This window comes from Diabrotica virgifera, chromosome 4 (genome assembly GCF_917563875.1).
Source record: "Diabrotica virgifera virgifera chromosome 4, PGI_DIABVI_V3a".
NCBI classification, from domain to species: Eukaryota; Metazoa; Arthropoda; class Insecta; order Coleoptera; family Chrysomelidae; genus Diabrotica; species Diabrotica virgifera.
Genome location: NC_065446.1, coordinates 230,959,170 through 230,980,108, shown reverse-complemented (window position 1 = coordinate 230,980,108; position 20,939 = coordinate 230,959,170). Strand labels below are relative to the sequence as shown.

The following is a 20,939-nucleotide window of genomic DNA, read 5'->3' as shown; positions in this document are numbered from 1 at the left end:
GCCATCTGTGCATATAGCAATAAATTTTCCCCAATCAATAACATATTTACTTGTGCGTTTCACAAAACTGTCGAATAAACATTTTCCAGTGGTATTGGTCTCCAATGGGGAACAAAATAAAATATCTTCTTGAATGCCATTATTTGTATCATATCTTACAAACGTAATAAATTGGGCACAGTTAGATATATCCGTGGATTCGTCCATTTGAAGAGAAAAGTACGTGCATTTATTAAGATTTTCCACAACTTGCGCTTGAATATATTCTGCCATATCACTAATTCTTCTTTGGATCGTATTATTTGACAGAGGTATTGTTTTTAACTTTGCAGACTCTTTTTCACCAATCATTATATGTACCATTTCAACAGCTGCTGGCAAAATCAGATTTTCAGCAATTGTGTGCGGATTACTAGTTTTGGCAACGCGATAAGCAACTTTATAACTTGCTAATAATGCTTTTTCGTTAGTAGTGGTTGCCAATTGAAAAGTATCTTGCTTTTTGTGAAGGACGTTCAGCTTTCTTTCAAAGAATTCTACGGGTTTGTCTTTTTTATCTGGATGTTTGCTATTTAAATGTCGAAGTAACTTTGATGGCTTCATGCTTTCGTTTGACAATACTGCTCCACAAATAACACATTGTGGTTAATTGGAAATAATGGTAAAACCATATTTAAGATATTCATCACTGTAAAGTCTGTTTTTCTTTTTATTACTGCCACTTTTAGACGTAGATGGTTCTGCACTTCTTTTTAAAAACTTATCCATAATTTGTAATTTATCGTAGACGTAAATACGTAAACGGGAATACGTAAGTCGCAAAATATTTACTCATTACTTAATACCGCTGCATTCGCCACAACGTGCTGTTTCGAACTGAGGTCTCATTGCACATCGCCGCTTATATAAAGCCAAAACGAGGCTACGAGAACGTTCCAGAGTGCCATCTAGTAGCGAAGTAAGGAGCAGAGCCTTCGCGAATATCATGGAAAAGTATTGCGATGTAGACACAAAGATGTCGCGGTGTACAATGTGCAGTCGACTTTTTATTATTTATTTTTATTGTAAATGCTAGTCTGGCAGAAGTACTACTAGTGTACTAGTGGGACAGATCGCAATTATTAAAATAATTGTTGAATTTTTTAAATGTATTTAGTTTGAATTTAAACAGTAAAGTAAAATAAAATTTGAGAAACCATCAGTTGTAAATTAGGCACGCTATTTTTGTCGGTATCTTGGTTTGGGTGATAAGTAGGGGGTCTTGAACAATTTTTTTAACAAAAAGGGGTCGCGCTTTAGATAAGTTTGGGAAACACTGAGTTAATAAAATAATTATACACAGAATGATTGCCAATATTCGAAACGAATAGGCACTAAAAGAAGAAGATATTGTTCCGGAGATTTGAGATAATATCCAATCTCCGAAAAATATAGCTGAAATATTTTTTTAACCTGTCTGTCCTTTGTCTGGTGTATCTTAATTGTTTTGTTAATTGTTAATTTTGTTAAATAAGTAAATGTCTACGACACAATGGGATATTTTATTTCCTTTTTGACGAAATGCCCCTTACGATGCTCTGACAGCGAAAGTACTTAGGCAAGATTTAACGGTATCTGACTTTTATTTGTAAAAAAAATATTTAACATTACGTCGCACTAAAAGCTCACACTGTCTTCTTGTTCTTTTTGTATAAACATGACTCTGTCTGTTTTTTCAATGTGCCTCTAATAAGTTGTCGTTTCATCGTTTTCGTGGTCTTCCCACTGATCGTCTTCCTATTGGAGAACCATCTCCCGCTGTCCTGACTACCCTATTTGTTGTCATTCGGCTTATGTGGTCTTTCTATTCTATTCTTCTGTTTCTTACCCAGTTATTAATTTTATCCACCTTGCATCTCCGTCGTATATCTGTACTTCTACCTTTGCCCCATAGTGTCTTACCATCGATTTTTCGAAGGGTTTTCATCTCCGCTGTTTCCAGCAATATTTTTGTCTCACTGTGTCACGTCTTGTTTCTGCCGCGTATGTCATTATTGGTCTGATGATTGTTTTATAAATTCTGCCTTTCATTTCTTTTCCGATATTTCTTTTTCTCCATATTGTGTCATTCAGGCAACCTGCGGCTCTGTTTGCTCTATTCACTTTATCTTCCACTTCTGTTTCGAGCCTTCCGTAGCTAGATAGTGTGATGCCTAGGTATTTATACTCCATCACTTGTTCTATTATCTGACCTTCCAGCTCCAATTTACATCTTATTGGATCTGCTGTTATAACCAAGCATTTTGTATTTTTTGAGAAAATTGACATTTTAAATTTTCTGGCGGTTATGTTAAATTGGTGCAGCATACGTTGTAAGTCATCTTTACTTTGAGATATTAGTGTTGCATCGTCTGCATGACAGATTATTTTAAGTTGTTTTTCTCCCATTTGCTATCCTTTTTTAGTTCTTACTTTTTTTATTATTTCGTCCATAATCAGGTTGAACAATAAAGGACTCAAGGAATCCCCCTGTCTTATCCCATTGCCGACTTCAATTGGATCAGTTAGTTCATCTTCCACTTTTACTTTTATTGTGTTGTTCTGGTATATGTTTTCGATCGTTTTAGTTATTCCTGAGGTACCCTCTTTCGAGTATAACAAATGGATAACGTCCTTTAATGCGACCCTGTCAAATGATTTCTTAAGGTCCACGAAACATAAATATGCCGGTTTGTTTTATTCCAACGATTTTTCCTGAACTTGCCTCATTATAAATATAGCGTCAGTGCATGACCTTCCCGACCTAAAACGAAAACCTTGTTGTTCTTCTGCTAATGGTGTAATTTCATTCAATTTGTTTGTTATCACTTGGGTTGTTAATTTTAATGTTGTATTTAATAAGTGAATTCCTTTGTAATTCTCCGGGTTCGATTTATTTCCTTTTTTGAAGAGAGGTATGAGGATTATTGATCTCCATTCTTGTGGTAGTCTGTTTTGTTCTATTATTTTTTGTATTAGTTTTAATAGTTGTTTGTTTAGTTAGATCTTGTCCTTCGTACTTTAGGAGTTCGTTCGATATTCTGTCCTCTCCTGGAGATTTTCTATTTTTTAATATTTTTAATGCTTTCTTTCTTTAGGCGTTGGTGGCAAGGGCGGATCCAGGACCGATTTTCGGGAGGGGACATGAACTGTTTTTGCGATAACTTTGTAGAAAATCCAGCCCAACCTGAACTCACTCCTTGTAGTATGATGTTTTCATGGGTTTGTATAGCTCCGTCTTTGCCCATGAGTTTGGCGAAAGATGTTAAAGGTTTCATGACAAGGCTTTGGGTTGTCATCCCTTTATTGTAACCATATTGTTCATTAGAAAAATAAAACACAATACTTGCAGAACAATCCATTTTAAATGTGCGAAAATACCAACCAACTCCTTTGTTCTAAGTGCTGGTGATCTAAGTAACGCTTCATTTTTTTTATTTATGTATACTGATGTGATCTTGATTATTGATATGAGATAATATTCTTATTTGTCATTTAATTTAATCAATGCATTAATAATAATTTAATTAATTAACCAGATCATATGTTTTCAATCTCAGGGCGAATTATAAAATTAATTACTTACTTACGTGGCTTCTCAGTATTTCTCAATGGTTCCTAATCGGGATAGGAAAGAAAAGAGTAAAATAATACACACATATGGGTTACAATTATAATCAAAATATTGTTTATTTTATTTAAATGGCAATCACTGCTTAATATGTGCTAGATCTTATTATTCTTAAACATAACATTTACAAATGGGAATCTTATTTCCTTTTGGTTTCCAATTGAAAGTTTTTATTAACATTTAACTATTAGGATTTATTAGCAACAATTCTATTTAAGTTTGATGAAGCTTTTCTGATATTATTGATTATGTTCTTCAATTTATAATGTGGTATTTAATACGAAAAACCCATACATTCATGTCCAAACAAATGAGACTGACCTTTTTCTGGTGACCTGAGAATGTCTTCACACAAGACCCGTTTCCTGCTATCCTTGGCTGCGATCAAAACCTCGTCCTGGCTTTCAGTAATGTTCTCCTTTGAAAACTAGCTCGTATAGCTCTCGTTCCTGCTTCTGTCGTGATGCTGTATTCTACCTTTTTCGAAACTGCAATCAGCTACCGGGACACTCTTGGCTCAAGGAGGTTCTTTTACTCTCAACCTGGCCTACCTCTCGTTCCACGATAGATACTCCACACTCACGGACCTACACCGGCTTTCTCCTTTCCGTACACTACCGTCTACTACTGGACTTCCTTCTCGACAGCTCAAAACATTCTCCTCTCTATTTGTCATTCATTCCCCTACTTTCTAAATATCCCTTCCAGATTCACAAATCAACCTTCCACCACCAACTCTCATTCGCAGTATTCCTCAAAACCAATTTTTAATCTTTCTAAATATGCTTAATGGATTTCCAAAAAAAATAGTTAATTCCCATTCTAAAATTACTTTCTACTATTTACAAAATTTAATGACCTATTATCTACTTCAACTGAGTCTTATTTAGCATAGGCTAATGATTGAACCTTCCGCGAACAACGATAATGACCTATTATCGATTTCACTTGAGTTTTATTTAGCATAGGCTAATGATCGAACCTTCTGCGAACAACGATAATATTATCTACTTCAACTGAGTCTTATTTAGCATAGGCTAATGATTGAACCTTCCGCGAACAACGATAATGACCTATTATCGATTTTACTTGAGTTTTATTTAGCATAGGCTAATGATCGAACCTTCCGCGAACAACGATAATGGTACGCGCCATTCACTTTGTTTATTCTAAGCGCATTGTCCCGAGTTTCGTATGCTTCTTCTAATCACTTCTTAAAATTAAATATAACAATTTGTTGTATACAGGTTGTTCTAAATTTATATGCCCGTGGTTGAGAAAATTGAAAATATTTTATATTAAATTGAATCCTTTTTATAATTATCAAAATTTAATTTTCATATCAAATAGAAATATAACAAATCCCCGCCTTGTATTCGATAAAATTTATCTGCATTTTTAAATAAATTTTCTCGAGGCAAAACCAACTCCCTGTATATTTCCTTACTTTAATCTACGTCTTATACCCTAACTTACTATCTACTTCATGTAATTCTGTCTTTTATTCGTGATATTTGTATACATCGTGAATATTATAAATTCCTCGGATCTTTTCCGAGTTCCTGTGCCTCAACTCATAACTATTTATCCCATTTTCATTATTCACGATGTACGGGCCTTCGAAAACAGGCATCAACTTTGTGCAAATGCCCCCAGGAAGATTTGATACTCGTAATGCCCTCACGAGTACTTTTTCACCCTTTTGGAAAGTCACTGGTCTTCTTTTTTATTTTGTTCCTGTCTTTGGATATATTTTTCGTTGCTTCGCCGTAATCTTCTCTGTACGGTTTCAATCACCTGTTGATATTCTTTTGGCTCTTGGTCTTCCCGTGGCCTTATCGGCAGTACACCCTTCATGATGTATTCTGGGGTCTCTTTTGTTACTGTGCTCGGAATTGTATTTAGATACCTTTCTATTTCCGCCATTTTCCTGTCCCAGTGGCGATGTTGACCATCTGTTGCAATGCGAAGAAATTTCGTCACTTCTTGTATGAATCGTTCCGACGGATTACTCTGTGGATGCCTGATGCTGACAAAATTTGTCTCTATTCCTCGTTCTCGAAGTTGTCCCTTGAAACGATCATTTCGGAAATACGTTGCATTGTCCAGTAGAATCTTTTTTGGTGTTCCTACTATGGCTATAAAATTGTCGATTTTTCTTAATATTTCTTCCCCCTTTGTGGTGCGGCAACTATATAATTTTACGTATTTTGAAAACACATCCACCATTACCAGAATATGTTTGTTCCTTTTAGTGGTCATAATTAGATCGCTTAACATATATATTGCTACAATGTCTAGTTTGTTTCGGGCTTCAATATTTTTGGCAACATTTTCGTTTTTGAAATTCCGACTCTTATATTTTTGACATACATCGCACTTCTGGGTAATTTCCTTTGCAATGCGGTAATCCTGTCGGCTGATGTAATTTTCCCTAAAAACGAGCCAAACTTTTCTGCTACCGATATGCCCATTCTCCTCATGTAATTTCTTTATTATCTTTTCAGCCAATGTCTGTGTCACTAAATATAGTTCCTTTCCGTCTATTCTCTTAAAATATATGTTATTTTCTACTTCCGCTCTTCTTTTCTCTCTTTCCTCTAGGTCTTCTTGGTTTGTCCTTATCTCATTTAACGAATATATCCCTTCTTCTTGTATTAATCTATTTAGTCCCACCTGTAGAGTAATTGTTTCCTTTTTTCCGGTGTCCTCATCCCGTGTTAGAGCGTCGGCTATTATGTTGTCTTTTCCTTTTATATATCGGAACTCAAAATCATACTCCTGTAATAATAGAATTCCTCTATGTATTCTATTATTTACTAATCTATTCTTCATGATATGTACTAAAGCTGCATGGTCTGTTTCGATTGTGAATTTTGCTCCCAATAAGTAAAACCTCAATTTGTTTACGCAATATAGTACACTGGCAAACTCCAATTCTGTAACACTATATTTTCTCTCATGTGTTTTAGTCACTCGAGATATAAAACATATCGGCACTTCTTGGTCGTTTTGTATTTGAGACAGAACTCCTGCAAATTTTTGTATGGACAAAAAAGAAATGGAAAGTTTGGAAAACAAGTTGGAAAATGCTATTCAAGTAGACAGAGAAGAAGTGGAAAAAAGAATCACAGAAATAGAAAAACAAGTCACCGAAAACAGGACGCAACAGAATGTCGGAGAAAGAAGAGAAATGGTTAAACATAGCACAGATGACGTGAAGATAAGGTTTGGCGGGGATGTAAGAAGATTACACCCAGTGCCGTTCATAAATAGCCTAAAAGAAGAAGTTAACTTAACAAATTTAATTTACAAAATACCTAGGGTAAATTTAGTGGGCTCAAACAAACGGACATTGGCAACTATAAATGAAGGCATACGAGTAATGGTACGACTGGGTAAGAAGATGTATGCACTACAATGTGTAATAATGCCAAACATGTCACATGACATGATAGTAGGAGTTGACGAATTGGCAGAAAAACATGTAGTGATAGAGTTTAAAAATAATACGATGAATCTAACAGAAGAAAAAGAAGAAGAACAGGACAAGGAACAGGAGAAACAAAATACGGACGAATCAGGTAAAGAACAAACAGTGGAAATGAATTTGGCAACGAAGCAAGGACAAAGAAGAAAAGGGAGAAAAAGTCAGAAAAGGATAAAAGAAAATGAAACCTGTGGCTCCTCAAAAGAAGAGTTGAGCACAGAAGAAGAAAATTTGAGAGTATCAGAAACAAAGGAAACCTGGGATTCCTCAAAAGAAGAGACGAGCTCAGGAGAAGAAGAAATAAAGCTAAAAAATGAAAGTGAAAAGAATATGATTGAAACAGTGGTATTTGAAGAGGAGGTATATGCAAACGAGAATGCAGAATGCACGGTAAACATGTGTGAAGAATCTGAGAAAAAAGACAGAAAATTGATATGTGGAGAAGGGAAAGAAAAAGAATTGCGGTTGATGTTAAGAAACTACGAAAATTTGATCAATGAGGAAAACAGAGTGGCTAAAAAGTACGAACATTCATTTGAGGTGAAAAACTTGGGAAATTTTCGATCAAAGACTTACCCGATTCCATACAAGTATCGACAAAAGGTGAAAGAAGAAATAAATAAAATGTTGGAAGATCAAATCATCGAAAGATGTGATTCACCGTATGTTAACCCGATTGTGATAGTAAAGAAAAGCAATGGAGAATTGAGATTATGTTTAGATGCCAGGAATATCAACCAGCACACTGTATCACAATATGAATCACCTCTAAATATCGAGGCCATTTTTGGAAGAATCACCGGGTCACACATATTTTCGAAAATTGACTTAAAACACAGTTTTTGGTTGATACCGTTAGCTGAAAAGTGTAGAAACTACACCGCTTTTTCTATTGATGGTATTGTCTACCGATTTAAGGTAGTGCCATTTGGATTGCAGAGTGCTTGTGCTGCACTCGTCCGAGCTCTACATACCATTTTGAATCGCCGTGAAGATATCATAGTTCATTATATCGATGATTTATTAATTTTTTCACAAGATACTCAGAGTCATCTGGAACACATAGCAATAATTCTGGAAGAATTGGACACAGCGGGATTGAAATTAAACATTGAAAAATGTCAATTTTTTCAAAAAGAAGTCATTTATTTGGGTTTTCAATTGGACACCAAAACAGTAAGATTAGCCGAAGACAGAGTCAAGCTCATAGATGAATACCCAAGACCAACGAATTTGAAAACATTGAGAGGTTTTCTTGGCACGATTAATTATTTTAAAAAGCTGATTCCCGATTTGAGCCAAAAGGAAATCCCTCTGATAAAATTGCTTAAAAAAGGAATAAAATGGAATTGGAAAGAAGAACAGGAGGAAGCTTTCGAAACAATAAAACGAGAATTCGCAAAAGGAACGAAAATATACCACCCCATTTACAATTTACCTTTTATACTCCGAACTGTTTTCCAAACTTTCCATTTCTTTTTTCTGGCAATTCGTTAACTCCTTCATTTTTATTTCTTGTTCTTGCATGTGATCTTTCATTTTCATTTCATACTTTTCTATGCGTTCCTCCATTTTCTTGTTGTTCTCTTCTATTGCTTGTTTCATTTTTTTTTGTGTTTCATCCATTTTTTGATCCAATTTTTGTTGTGTTTCATCCATTTTTTGTTCCACTTTATCCATTTTCTTTGATGTTTCTTCCATGGCTTGTTTCGTTTCACGTTGATTTTCATCCATCGTCCTTTTTGCTTCATCCATTGCTTGTTTTGTTTCTCTTTGATTGTCATCCAGTTTTTGTTGTGTTTCATTCATTTTTTGTTGTGTTTCATCCATTTTTTGATCCACTTTATCCATTTTCTTTGATGTTTCATCCATTTTTTGATTTGATTCATCCATTTTCTTTGATGTTTCTTCCTGATTTTTATCCATTGTTCGTTTTGCTTCATCCATTTTTTGTGACTGGAGTTGCATAAGTTGTATTATCTTTTCTAATTCTGACAATTCTTTTTTTCCTGTTTCCATGATTGTTGTGTCTAAAATATCTTCTTGGTCTGAAATATCCTCTTGATTTGAATGTTCTTTTTGTTTTTTATTGTCTTTGCTTTGGCTTCTTGTCACAGACATTTGTTTTCAAGAAGTACTGTCCCCGCCAAATATGAAATTTTACTAGTATGTTACCAAGACGACTTTTTCTCACCCAAATATTATAAATTGTCAATAAATATATCAAATGTAAATATCGTAAAAATAAAATATTAAATCAGTTATGTAAAATTTGTACCTAAAGAGATCTAAAATTTTATGTTATCAAATGTAAGTATCTCACTTTTTACCACAGGCATATAAATTTTCAAATACCGGCTTTACTCTTTCTATCCTTCAAATTTGCCACTAGAAATACTTTTCCATGCTTTCCACGTTGGACGACAGTTGATGTGATCTTGATTATTGATATGAGATAATATTCTTATTTGTCATTTAATTTAATCAATGCATTAATAATAATTTAATTAATTAACCAGATCACATATCAATATGTTTTCAATCTCAGGGCGAATTTTAAAATTAATTACTTACTTACGTGGCTTCTCAGTATTTCTCAATGGTTCCTAATCGGGATAGGAAAGAAAAGAGTAAAATAATACACACATATGGGTTACAATTATAATCAAAATATTGTTTATTTTATTTAAATGGCAATCACTGCTTAATATGTGCTAGATCTTATTATTCTTAAACATAACATTTACAAATGGGAATCTTATTTCCTTTTGGTTTCCAATTGAAAGTTTTTATTAACATTTAACTATTAGGATTTATTAGCAACAATTCTATTTAAGTTTGATAAAGCTTTTCTGATATTATTGATTATGTTCTTCAATTTATAATGTGGTATTTAATACGAAAAACCCATACATTCATGTCCAAACAAATGAGACTGACCTTTTTCTGGTGACCTGAGAATGTCTTCACACAAGACCCGTTTCCTGATATCCTTGGCTGCGATCAAAACCTCGTCCTGGCTTTCAGTAATGTTCTCCTTTGAAAACTAGCTCGTATAGCTCTCGTTCCTGCTTCTGTCGTGATGCTGTATTCTACCTTTTTCGAAACTGCAATCAGCTACCGGGACACTCTTGGCTCAAGGAGGTTCTTTTACTCTCAACCTGGCCTACCTCTCGTTCCACGATAGATACTCCACACTCACGGACCTACACCGGCTTTCTCCTTTCCGTACACTACCGTCTACTACTGGACTTCCTTCTCGACAGCTCAAAACATTCTCCTCTCTATTTGTCATTCATTCCCCTACTTTCTAAATATCCCTTCCAGATTCACAAATCAACCTTCCACCACCAACTCTCATTCGCAGTATTCCTCAAAACCAATTTTTAATCTTTCTAAATATGCTTAATGGATTTCCAAAAAAAATAGTTAATTCCCATTCTAAAATTACCTTCTACTATTTACAAAATTTAATGACCTATTATCTACTTCAACTGAGTCTTATTTAGCATAGGCTAATGATTGAACCTTCCGCGAACAACGATAATGACCTATTATCGATTTCACTTGAGTTTTATTTAGCATAGGCTAATGATCGAACCTTCCGCGAACAACGATAATGGTACGCGCCATTCACTTTGTTTATTCTAAGCGCATTGTCCCGAGTTTCGTATGCTTCTTCTAATCACTTCTTAAAATTAAATATAACAATTTGTTGTATACAGATTGTTCTAAATTTATATGCCCGTGGTTGAGAAAATTGAAAATATTTTATATTAAATTGAATCCTTTTTATAATTATCAAAATTTAATTTTCATATCAAATAGAAATATAACAATACAGAATATAAAAATTTATACGATTTTGATGGCCGCCAAGGTCATTCTAACAATGGGCACTTTGTAAAAGTATCAACATGTTGATTTATCAAACATCCTACCTATGTCATTCTTGAAGATTCCGTTACTGCTTTTCTTCCATTCTAGTCCAGAAGACGTAATTATATTTACGTTTTGTACCTATATATGTGTTTGAAACTATAAAAATTTGATCAGCAAATATTTAAATTTATATTTTTTAAATTCTCGGAGGGGGCCATGGCGCCCATGGCCCCCTCCCTGGATCCGCCCTTGGTTGGTGGTCATAACTTCAGGTGTTGGTGGTTCATTATCGTCGCCTTTAGCAAATAGAGATCGGAAGTAATCTGCCCAAGTTTCCTTCTGAATGTGTTTCGCTTTTATTAATTCGTTCATCTCCTTTCTTTACGTACTCACACTGTGTATACGTATATTAGAAACTAAACTACTCCAAGAAATTAACGCACCACTTTTAGTCTAGGCGCCAGAGGGGTCACCGTGTCATATTCAATTCTGATGGACAAACTCAACGGTTTCTTATGGATTTTTGGCTGCTGATTACGAATTTCGAGGGGGGATTTCGATTCGAGTGGTCAAAAAATTGTTATAAACAATTTAATTGTTTATAAATTGTTTATAAGGCTTTGGCTCATAAACTAAAAGAGATAAAAAAAATGTTTCAAATAAAATTTGTTCCTTAATAAAAAAACGAAGAAAAAACCGTTTACTAAACTTAAATCTAACAATTAGAACTCAAGATATTGTAAAATTAGTGCACAATGCAAATTGCAAATTGCAAAATAAGTATTTTTCGAAGCTTTATCGATCGTAACTCGGCTTCTACGCATGCAAATAAGTCTTAGAAGGCGTCATTTTAAAGCTTGATTAACAGGCTTCTAAACAAAGTTTGTTAAATTACTTGATCTTCATTTGTTTTAAAGTTATACCCGTTTGAAGTTACAATGTTCTTAAAAATATTGTACATTCATTTGTTTATAAGGGTTCCAAGCAAATTTGAGCTATAAACATTTATAATTTAATGAACAATAATGATAGAAAAACTCAAAAGGAACAATTTGAGGTTACGAAAATGTTCATAGGTTTATTTTTGGCCAAGATGTCGATATTTGAATGGCGCGCGCTATGAGGCGCAAGATCGGCTCACCGCGTAAAGGTTCACCCGCTAACTTCTCGATGCAAATTATAATTTCTATGTATACATACGTTATCTTCATTTTTCATTTTTGAAGATCCTAATAAAATTTTATCATATAATGCTTATAATTAAAGCATCATACTGTACCTCGTATCACCTTTCATTCTATTTACATTGTCTTCTATTTTTTGCACTAAATGAGAAAAAATATTAAAAACTAATATTTCAGAAGTATAACTAAAAAGTAAGTTGATATTATTTATTAATACTATTTTTGCAACCATTTTTTTCATGCATCTGCAAATCTGCATAGAGATATACAGGGAATATCAGCTTTTTTACATCTGCATAAGTTCTTAGCGAAATTTTAACAGTTACATGGTGGTACAAATCTGTTCTTGTAGGCAGTAAAACTAAAACTTTTTGAGGCTTCAGAGTCTAATTATCTATATGATATCCATATAAAGTGGATCTAGTTCTTTTGCAGCATCATCAAGTCCCGTCAACTGTGTGTATGCCGCCACATCATAAATGCTCGTTTTATATGCAATGATGATGCTGCAAAAGAACTCGATCCATTTTTATATGGATATCACATATTGGCTAATTTTCATGCGTAGAAGCCGAGTTACGATCGATAAAGCGTCGAAGAATACATACTTACTTAACTGTGAGCCAATCTTGCGCCTCATAGCGCGCCATTAAAATATCGACATCTTAGCCAAAAATAAACTTACGAACATTTTCGTAAGCTCAAATTGTTCCTTTTGAGTTGTTTTATTATTATTGTTAGTTAAAGTATAAATGTTTACAGCTCAAGTTTGCTTGAAACCTTTATAAACAAATTAATGTACAATTTTTTTAAGAAAATTATAACTTCAAACGGGTGTAACTTTAAAACAAATGAAGATCAAATAATTTAGCAAACTTTGTTTGGAAGCCCCTTAATTAAGCTTTAAAAGGACATCTTATAAGGCTCATTTGCATGCGTAGAAGCCGAGTTACGATCGGTAAAGCTTCGAAAAATACTTATTTTGCAATTTGCAATTTGCATTGTGCACTAATTTTACAATATCTTGAATTGTCGGATTTAAGTTTAGTAAACGGTTGTTTCCTCGTTTTTTATTAGGGAACAAATTTTATTTGAAACATTTTTTTATCCCTTTTAGTTTATGGGCCAGAGCCTTATAAACAATTTATAAACAATTAAATTGTTTATAACAATTTTTTGACCACTCAGATCGAAATCCCCCCTCGAAATTCGTAATCAGCAGCCCAAAATCCATAAGAAACCGTTGAGTTTGTCCATCAGAATTGAAAATGACACGGTGACCTCTATTTGGCGCCTAGACTACTTAGCAATGAGTCATTTTATGTCTAGAATTTCCTAAACCTTTTGTCTGATTTAAGTGATTTTTTTAATAGGTTATAGCCTTATTCTTTAACAATGTCGCTGTAATAATGTTGTTGCTAGAGAGGCAAACTGTCGTTGTATACCGGGTGTACCAATCAATCTGTGTTTTTTTCTCAATGTTCACAACACTCTGTGGAATATTCTAGATTTTATAAAATACTGAAATTAGAACCCAACTATAGCCTTTTCTAAGTTTTCTTAACATTCTGTTTTTTTGATTATTTCGCTTATGTTGGATAATAAAAAAGTTAGGTATTTTAACAACTAGCATGTTCTTCATCAATACAGGGTGTTTCTAAGTAAGTGCGACCAACTTTAAGGGATAATTCTGCATGAAACATTAATACAGTTTGCTTTATAAACATATGTTCGGAAATGCTTCGTTTCCGAGATACGGGATGTTGAAATTTTTCTTACAATTTGGCGATTTATTTATTGCTTCAAAACCGGTTGAGGTATGCAAATGAAATTTGGTGGGTTTTAAGAGGTAGTTATTGCGCATTTTTTAACATACAATTAATTGGCGCGCATAAGTGTCATATTACACGTATGCACGCCAATGGTGAATATAAAATTATTAATTTTATGTCAAAAAATCCGCAATGACTAGGTACCTCCTAAAACCCACCAAATTTCATTTGCATATTTGTTTGTTAAAAAAATTCCCAAATTTCGTTTGTAAGAAAAATTTCAACACACTGTATCTCAGAAATGAAGAATTTGCGGACATGCGTTTATAAAACAAACTATCATTTCTTTTGCATGCAGAATTACCCCTTAAAGTTTGTCGCACACCCTGTATTGATGAAAAATATGACTTATGGTTTTGAAAGTATCTAAATTTTTTATTATCCAACATATAGTCCAAGTAATGAAGCTTAAAATAGGACAAAACCCCGTAATTTTTACAGAATAGATCGATTTGCTTGAAAATTTGAGAAGAAGTAGTGGATAGTCCAAGGATCAAAATCTATATGAGGAAGAAAGGCGCTTTTACCGTGGAGGTGGTTGCCACCCCATCTCGAGGGGTGGAAATTTTTTATTTATTTTGACCGCAAAAGTTGAAAAAAACGTTCATTCTAAGCAAAAAACGTTCTATACATTTTTGTAATAAAATTAATAGTTTTCGATTTATTTCCTATCGAAAGTGTTAGTTTTATATCGAAAAAATCAATGTTTTTAATCAGTTTTCTGCTAATAACTCAAAAAATTTTCGTTTTATCAAAACAACTTTGCTTAATAAAAATGTGCCTTTTGAAAAAATAAACAGAATAGTTTTTTATTTTCTTTAATACCAATAGTAATCGAGCTATACTTTATTATATGTTAGCTCTTCTTCGTCAAATGCTAAATATTGTAGTTTCAAACTCAAAAGACGGGAAAACTGTGTATTTTTCGAGGATAACTTGTTCAAACTAATTTAAAGAATTTAAAAAATATCTATCTACAGAAAAAAAAAGTATTAGGCTCAAAAATTAAGTGACTTATTATGAAAAGAATGTCAGTCCTTATTTTTTTCAGCGAAAAGTGATCGGAAACTTCCCCATACTTAACACCCTAATTAAAATTAGTCGTTGACCTTACTTGGTCTTCTATATTTATGTATTATTAATAGGTTCTAGAGGTTTGAGCGGCTTAGAATGATTAGTTTTTAAAAAAATGGAGTTAAAAGCGAGTAACGAATTTTTGTAGTTTGGTAAAAAAATGCCTTTTCTTCAGAATAGAAAGATTACCATCAGAGATACGAAAAAATATGTAAATATAAAATTGTAGCTTATTTAATTCCCAAGAACGGGGTTAGCAAATTTTTTTTCTCGCAAAAACTGAGTGAGCTATTGACAATTAAAACTTGTAATAACATGCAAAAACCACCTTTACCAACCCTTTTACAGTCACCTCTTTTTGCGACTTAGGGTTTTAAAAGGATTTAATATTAATAGCCTTATAGATATTATAGAGACCTACAAAATTATTTTTTACTAAACTTTCTAGGATAAAAATAAAAAAGTTACGATTAAAAAATCAATATATTTTTTTGAAAAAAAAAAAGAAGAAATCCAATTGGAAGCTTAATAATGTAAGTTGGCGGTGTTTTTAGTCATTGTCCTTTTTCATACTTCCTTATTTATATATTAGTAATAGATTCCAGAAGTTTGACTGGCTTAGAGTGATCAGTTTAAAAAAAATGGAGTTAAAACGAATAACGAATTTTTGTAATTTGGTAAAAAATGCCATTTTCTTCAGAATAGAAAGATTAGCATTAGAGATACGAAAAAATGTTTCAATATGAAATTGTAGGTTATTTAAATCCCAAGAACTTGGTTTGAAAAAAAAATTTCTATGGCAAAAATTGAGTGAATCGTAAATGAGTATAATATCGAATAACATTGATTTTTTCGATATAAAACTAACATTTTCGATAGCGAGTAAATTGAAAAATATTAATTTTATCAAAAAAATGTATAGAACATTTTTTGCTTAAAACGAATGTTTTTATCAACTTTTGCTGTCAAAATTTAATAAAAAATTTGTACCCACAAGATGGGGTGGCAACCACCCCCATGGTAAAAGCGCCTTTCGGCATCATATAGATTTTGATCCTTGGACTATCCACTACTTATTCTTCAAATTTTCAAGCAAATCGATCCATTCTGTAAAAATTGCGAGCTGAAATGCTTCGGTTCCTGGACTAATACGCGATTGAAACAAAATACATAATGTTAATAAAATCTGAGGCTGTAGTTTGGTTTTAATTTTATTATTTTATAAATGCAAGCATATTCGACAGGATGTGGTGAACTTTGAGAAAAAAACATAGTTTGATTGGTACACCCTATAATATATGTACAATGAAAATTTACCTGTTTAGCAACAATATTGTTACAACGAAGAATTTAGACATTGTTATAATAAAATGTATTGTTATACATTGTTAAAGAATAAGTCTATAACATATTAAAACAATCACTTAAATAATTCAGAAAATAGGTTTAGGAAATTGGAAATATCAAAAATGAACAATTTTTATGTGGGTGCGTTAATTTCTTGGAGTAGTTTATAGTAGGAAAAATTAAAGATTACCCATGAATGAACATATAAAACACGCTGTATTTTTCTGTCACCGTGTCACAAAAAAGAAATTGGCCAGCGCAAATACATGTAATAATGTATATAAACTGTCCTTATAATACTGGTACTATACTAAATTTACAATCAAGATGCAGAAGAAATAAACAAACCAAGACACGTTAAATGCTGCTAGGAACACTGCCGAATCATAATTTACAATGCATAAATGATCATCATTCTCTTTGCCTTATCCCTATGCGGGTTCGGCTTCCCTAATTACATTTCTCCACACAATTCTATCTTGGGTTATATCAATGTTAATCCCCTTTACCAACATGCCCTGCCTTATCGTCTCCCCCCAGGTCTTTTTTGGTCTTCCTCTCCTACTCCTTCCAGGAATCTGCACTTCAGCTATTGTTCGTATTGGGTGATTAACGTCTCGACGTTGAACATGACCAAACCATCTTAACCTTTGCTCTCTCATTTTGGCATCAATTGGTGCCACACCTAGATTTCCCCTAATATACTAATTTCTAATTTTATCCTTCTTTGTCATTCCACTCATCCATCTAAGCATTCTCATTTCCGCCACATGCATTCGTTTTCCTCTTTCTTTTTCACTACCCAACATTCAGTTCCGTACATCATAGCCGGTCTTCTGGTTGTTTTATAGAATTTTTCCTTCAGCTTCATTGGAATTTTTCTGTCACACAACACACCACTCGCTTCTTTCCACTTCATCCATCCAGCCCTAATTTTACTGTATGCATCTCCATCTATTTCTCCATTACTCTGTAATACCGATCCCAGGTACATAAAACTATTGCTTTTTACAATCAGTTCACCATCCAAAGATACCATTTTATTTGTAGTAACTCCATCTTTAAATGAACATTCCAAATACTCTGTCTTTGTCCTACTAAGTTTTAAACCTTTTTCCTCCAGAGCTCGTGTCCACTGTTCCAGTTTTTGATCTAAGTCTCTTTCACTATTTTCTACTAACACGACATCATCAACATACATTAAGCACCATGGAATGTTACACTGTAGTTTCGCTGTTATCTGGTCCAAAATTAATGAGAATAAATACGGACTAAGCACAGAGACTTGGTGCAATCCTACTTTCACATGAAATTTATCAGTCTCTCCCACACCTGTCCTAACACTAGTCGTTACTCCTTCAGATATATCCCTCACAATCTTTACATATTCACCAGGGACTCCTTTCTTATTTAGTTCCCACCACAGAATCTCTCGAGGAACTCTATCATATGCTTTCTCAAGATCAATGAATACCATATGAGCGTTTGTTTCTTTACTCCTGTCTTTTTCCATCAACTGCCTTATAATGAAAATTGCATCTGTTGTTGATCTGCCGGCTTAAAGCCAAATTGATTCTCGGATATTTCGGTCACTTCACTTATCCGTCTATCAATTATATTACTCTTTCGCATATTTCCATGGTGTGGCTAAGCAGTTTTATAGCCCTGTAGTTTGTACATTGTTGTATATCTCCCTTGTTTTTGTAAACAGGTACTAGTATACTGCTTCTCCATTCGTCTGGCATTTGTCCAACTTCCATAATTCTATTAAATAGACCTGCTAGCCACCTTGTTCATGTCTCTCCCAATGCTCTCCATACTTCCCCAGGAATATCATCTGGTCCTACCGCATTTCCTTTCTTTATTTTTTGAAGCGATTGTGCCACTACCCCGTTTGAATTTACAATGCATAAAATAAATATACATTGTAAATCCCAAATCATGATTTCCAAAGTTTATACATTGTAAATTATGATTCGTCAGTGCTTCTAGTAGCATTTAACGTGTCTTGGTTTGTTTATTTCTACTGCATCTTGATTGTAAATTTAGTATAGTTCATTATTTTTTTGGAGCATAGAAAATATATTTATGTTTAATATAATGGCTCATGGGTAATCTTTCATTTTACGTACTATATATAACAATAAATTAAGTTAAGTCTTATTTTAACAAATCTTTAAGCTATCAAACTATTTCCTGCATAATATCATGGTTGTGACTTTTATTTAAAACATAAACGAAGAATAATTCCGTTAATCAATTGATGAACTTTTAAAATCTATGTGCTCAATATCGGACTTAAGTTCTTTCTTGGACTGATAGTATGCCCGACAAACTCCCATCGACAGAAATGACGAAGCACGGACACGAGTTGGCACCCCTGAATAACGGCATGAACGGCCCCGCAGAATCAAGGGGTAAGCAGGGAGTTACGATAGTTCTACAAGGCCCCAGGGGGTCTATCATTTCCAGAGGCAGTCAGGCGGCTGACGGTGATCCCAATAGGGCTGAATGGTCAGGAAAACTTCAGTTCTTTCTCTCAATTATTGGTTATTCGGTTGGATTGGGAAATATATGGAGGTTTCCGTATCTGTGCCAGCAAAATGGAGGAGGTGAGTTTTGTTTTTAGTTTTTAATTTTATAGATGTATTTATAACCTTTAACCGCAAGATGATTGTATTTAATCCCTATAAGTTTTTAAATTTTCATTGGGGCATTTTAATTTAAGATATTAATATTAAAAAAAGTAACATTATTCAACGTTTTAGCAGAAAACACAATACTGCAAGCAACTATAAGGAACATTCATAATATTTTAAGGATTTAGAAGCTCTTTAAAAAAATATTCATAAGGTTCAAAACAGACGTACCACGCTGTGGATCCACAAAAGTAGTTTCCGATGATTGACAGTGGATTCTTGTGGCCGGCCATAGTCGCTCTTCTGGGGGGCAGTGTCCACTCCACATAAGAACCCACAGTCCATAAGAATTCACAGCGTAGCGCTGCAGCGTGGTCCGTCTGTTTTGAATCTCATGTGGAGCGAACGTTTCATTACAGACGAGCGACTGTGGCCGGCCACAGTCTGTGATGGAACGTCCACTTTACATAAGAACCCACGGTCAATCATCGGAAACTACTTTTGGGGATCCACAGCGTAGCGCTGCAGCATGGTCCGTCTGTTTTGAACTTTTTTTTTGGATCGATGTGGAACGCTGTTAGCAGACTAGGGAAGGTGTCCCTAGTACTTTTGGACTCGGACAGGAGAGGAGAACACGCTGGGGCCCACAGACCAGAGTATGGTTCATGCGTCCCGCGTGCCCAAAATCGGTCTTGGTCTTGCAGTCTTGGTCTTGTTCTTGCGTTTTAACAAGACCAAGACCAAGACCGCCTTATTTTAGCAAGACCAAGACCAAGACTGACCGTGCAAGACTTGAGCAAGAACAAGACTAAGCCTGCGAGACTCTTGCGTCTTGCAGTTAGGATTGAGTGTTATTTTATGGAATAATACAGGGTGTAACAAAAATAAAGGTCATAAATTTAATCACATAGTCAGGGACCAATAATAGTTCGTTTGAACCTAACTTACCTTAGTACAAATGTGCACATAAAAAAAGTTACAGCCCTTTGAAGTTACAAAATGGAAATCGATTTTTTCCAATATATCGAAAACTATTGGAGATTTTTTATTGAAAATGAACAAGTCGCATTATTATGGCAGTAGTATCTTAAGAAAAAATTATAGTAAAATTTAGACACCCCAAAAAATTTTATGGGGGTTTTGTTCCTTTAAACCCCCCCAAACTTTTGTGTACGTTTCAATTTAATTACTATTGTAGTACCATTAGTTAAACACAATGCTTTAAAAACTTCTTTGCCTCAGTACTTTTTCGAAAAGTCAGTATTTATCGAGATATTTTGCATATTTGTCAAATCCACCACATATTTGTATATGGAGTATGATTATTATATGGAGACTTGATAATAATAGGAAAATTTATTTATTATTTACATTTTTAGGTATATTTTAAACCATATTAAAAAAGAAGCCACATCTCGATAAAAGGTGCCTTATCGAAAAAATACAAAGAAGCAAAAAAGTTTTAAAAACACTGTGTTTAACTAATGGTATCGCAGTAATAATTTAATTGGAACGTACACAACCATTTGGGAGGTTCAAAGGAACAAAACCCCCATAAAATCTCTATGTAAACATATTAGAGAAGATGTCGCAACTCGATAAAAACTGCCTTGTCGAAAAAATACTAAGAACCAAAAAAGTTTTAAAAATATTGAATTTAACTAATAGTATCACAATAATAATTTAATTAGAACGTACACAAAAGTTTGGGTGGGTTTAAGGGAACAAAACCCCCATAACATTTTTATGGGGTGCACAAATTTCACTATAATTTTTCTTTAAGATATTCCTGCCATAAAAATGCCACATGTCCATTTTCAATAAAAAATCTCTAATAGTTCT

At 33.8% G+C, this 20,939-nt stretch overlaps 1 protein-coding gene across 2 annotated transcripts in view; it reads left to right on the top strand.

Annotated features, from left to right (window-relative positions):
• The window catches only part of LOC126883329 (sodium- and chloride-dependent transporter XTRP3), a 176,316-nt gene that overhangs the window by 10,441 nt on the left and 144,936 nt on the right, over positions 1–20,939 (top strand). For both annotated transcript variants that reach the window (XM_050648713.1, XM_050648714.1), the window contains exon 2: positions 18,640–19,070. In XM_050648713.1, the coding sequence (XP_050504670.1) occupies positions 18,782–19,070 (289 nt within the window). In that variant the 5' untranslated portion in view covers positions 18,640–18,781. The remainder of the gene's footprint in view (positions 1–18,639; positions 19,071–20,939) is intronic.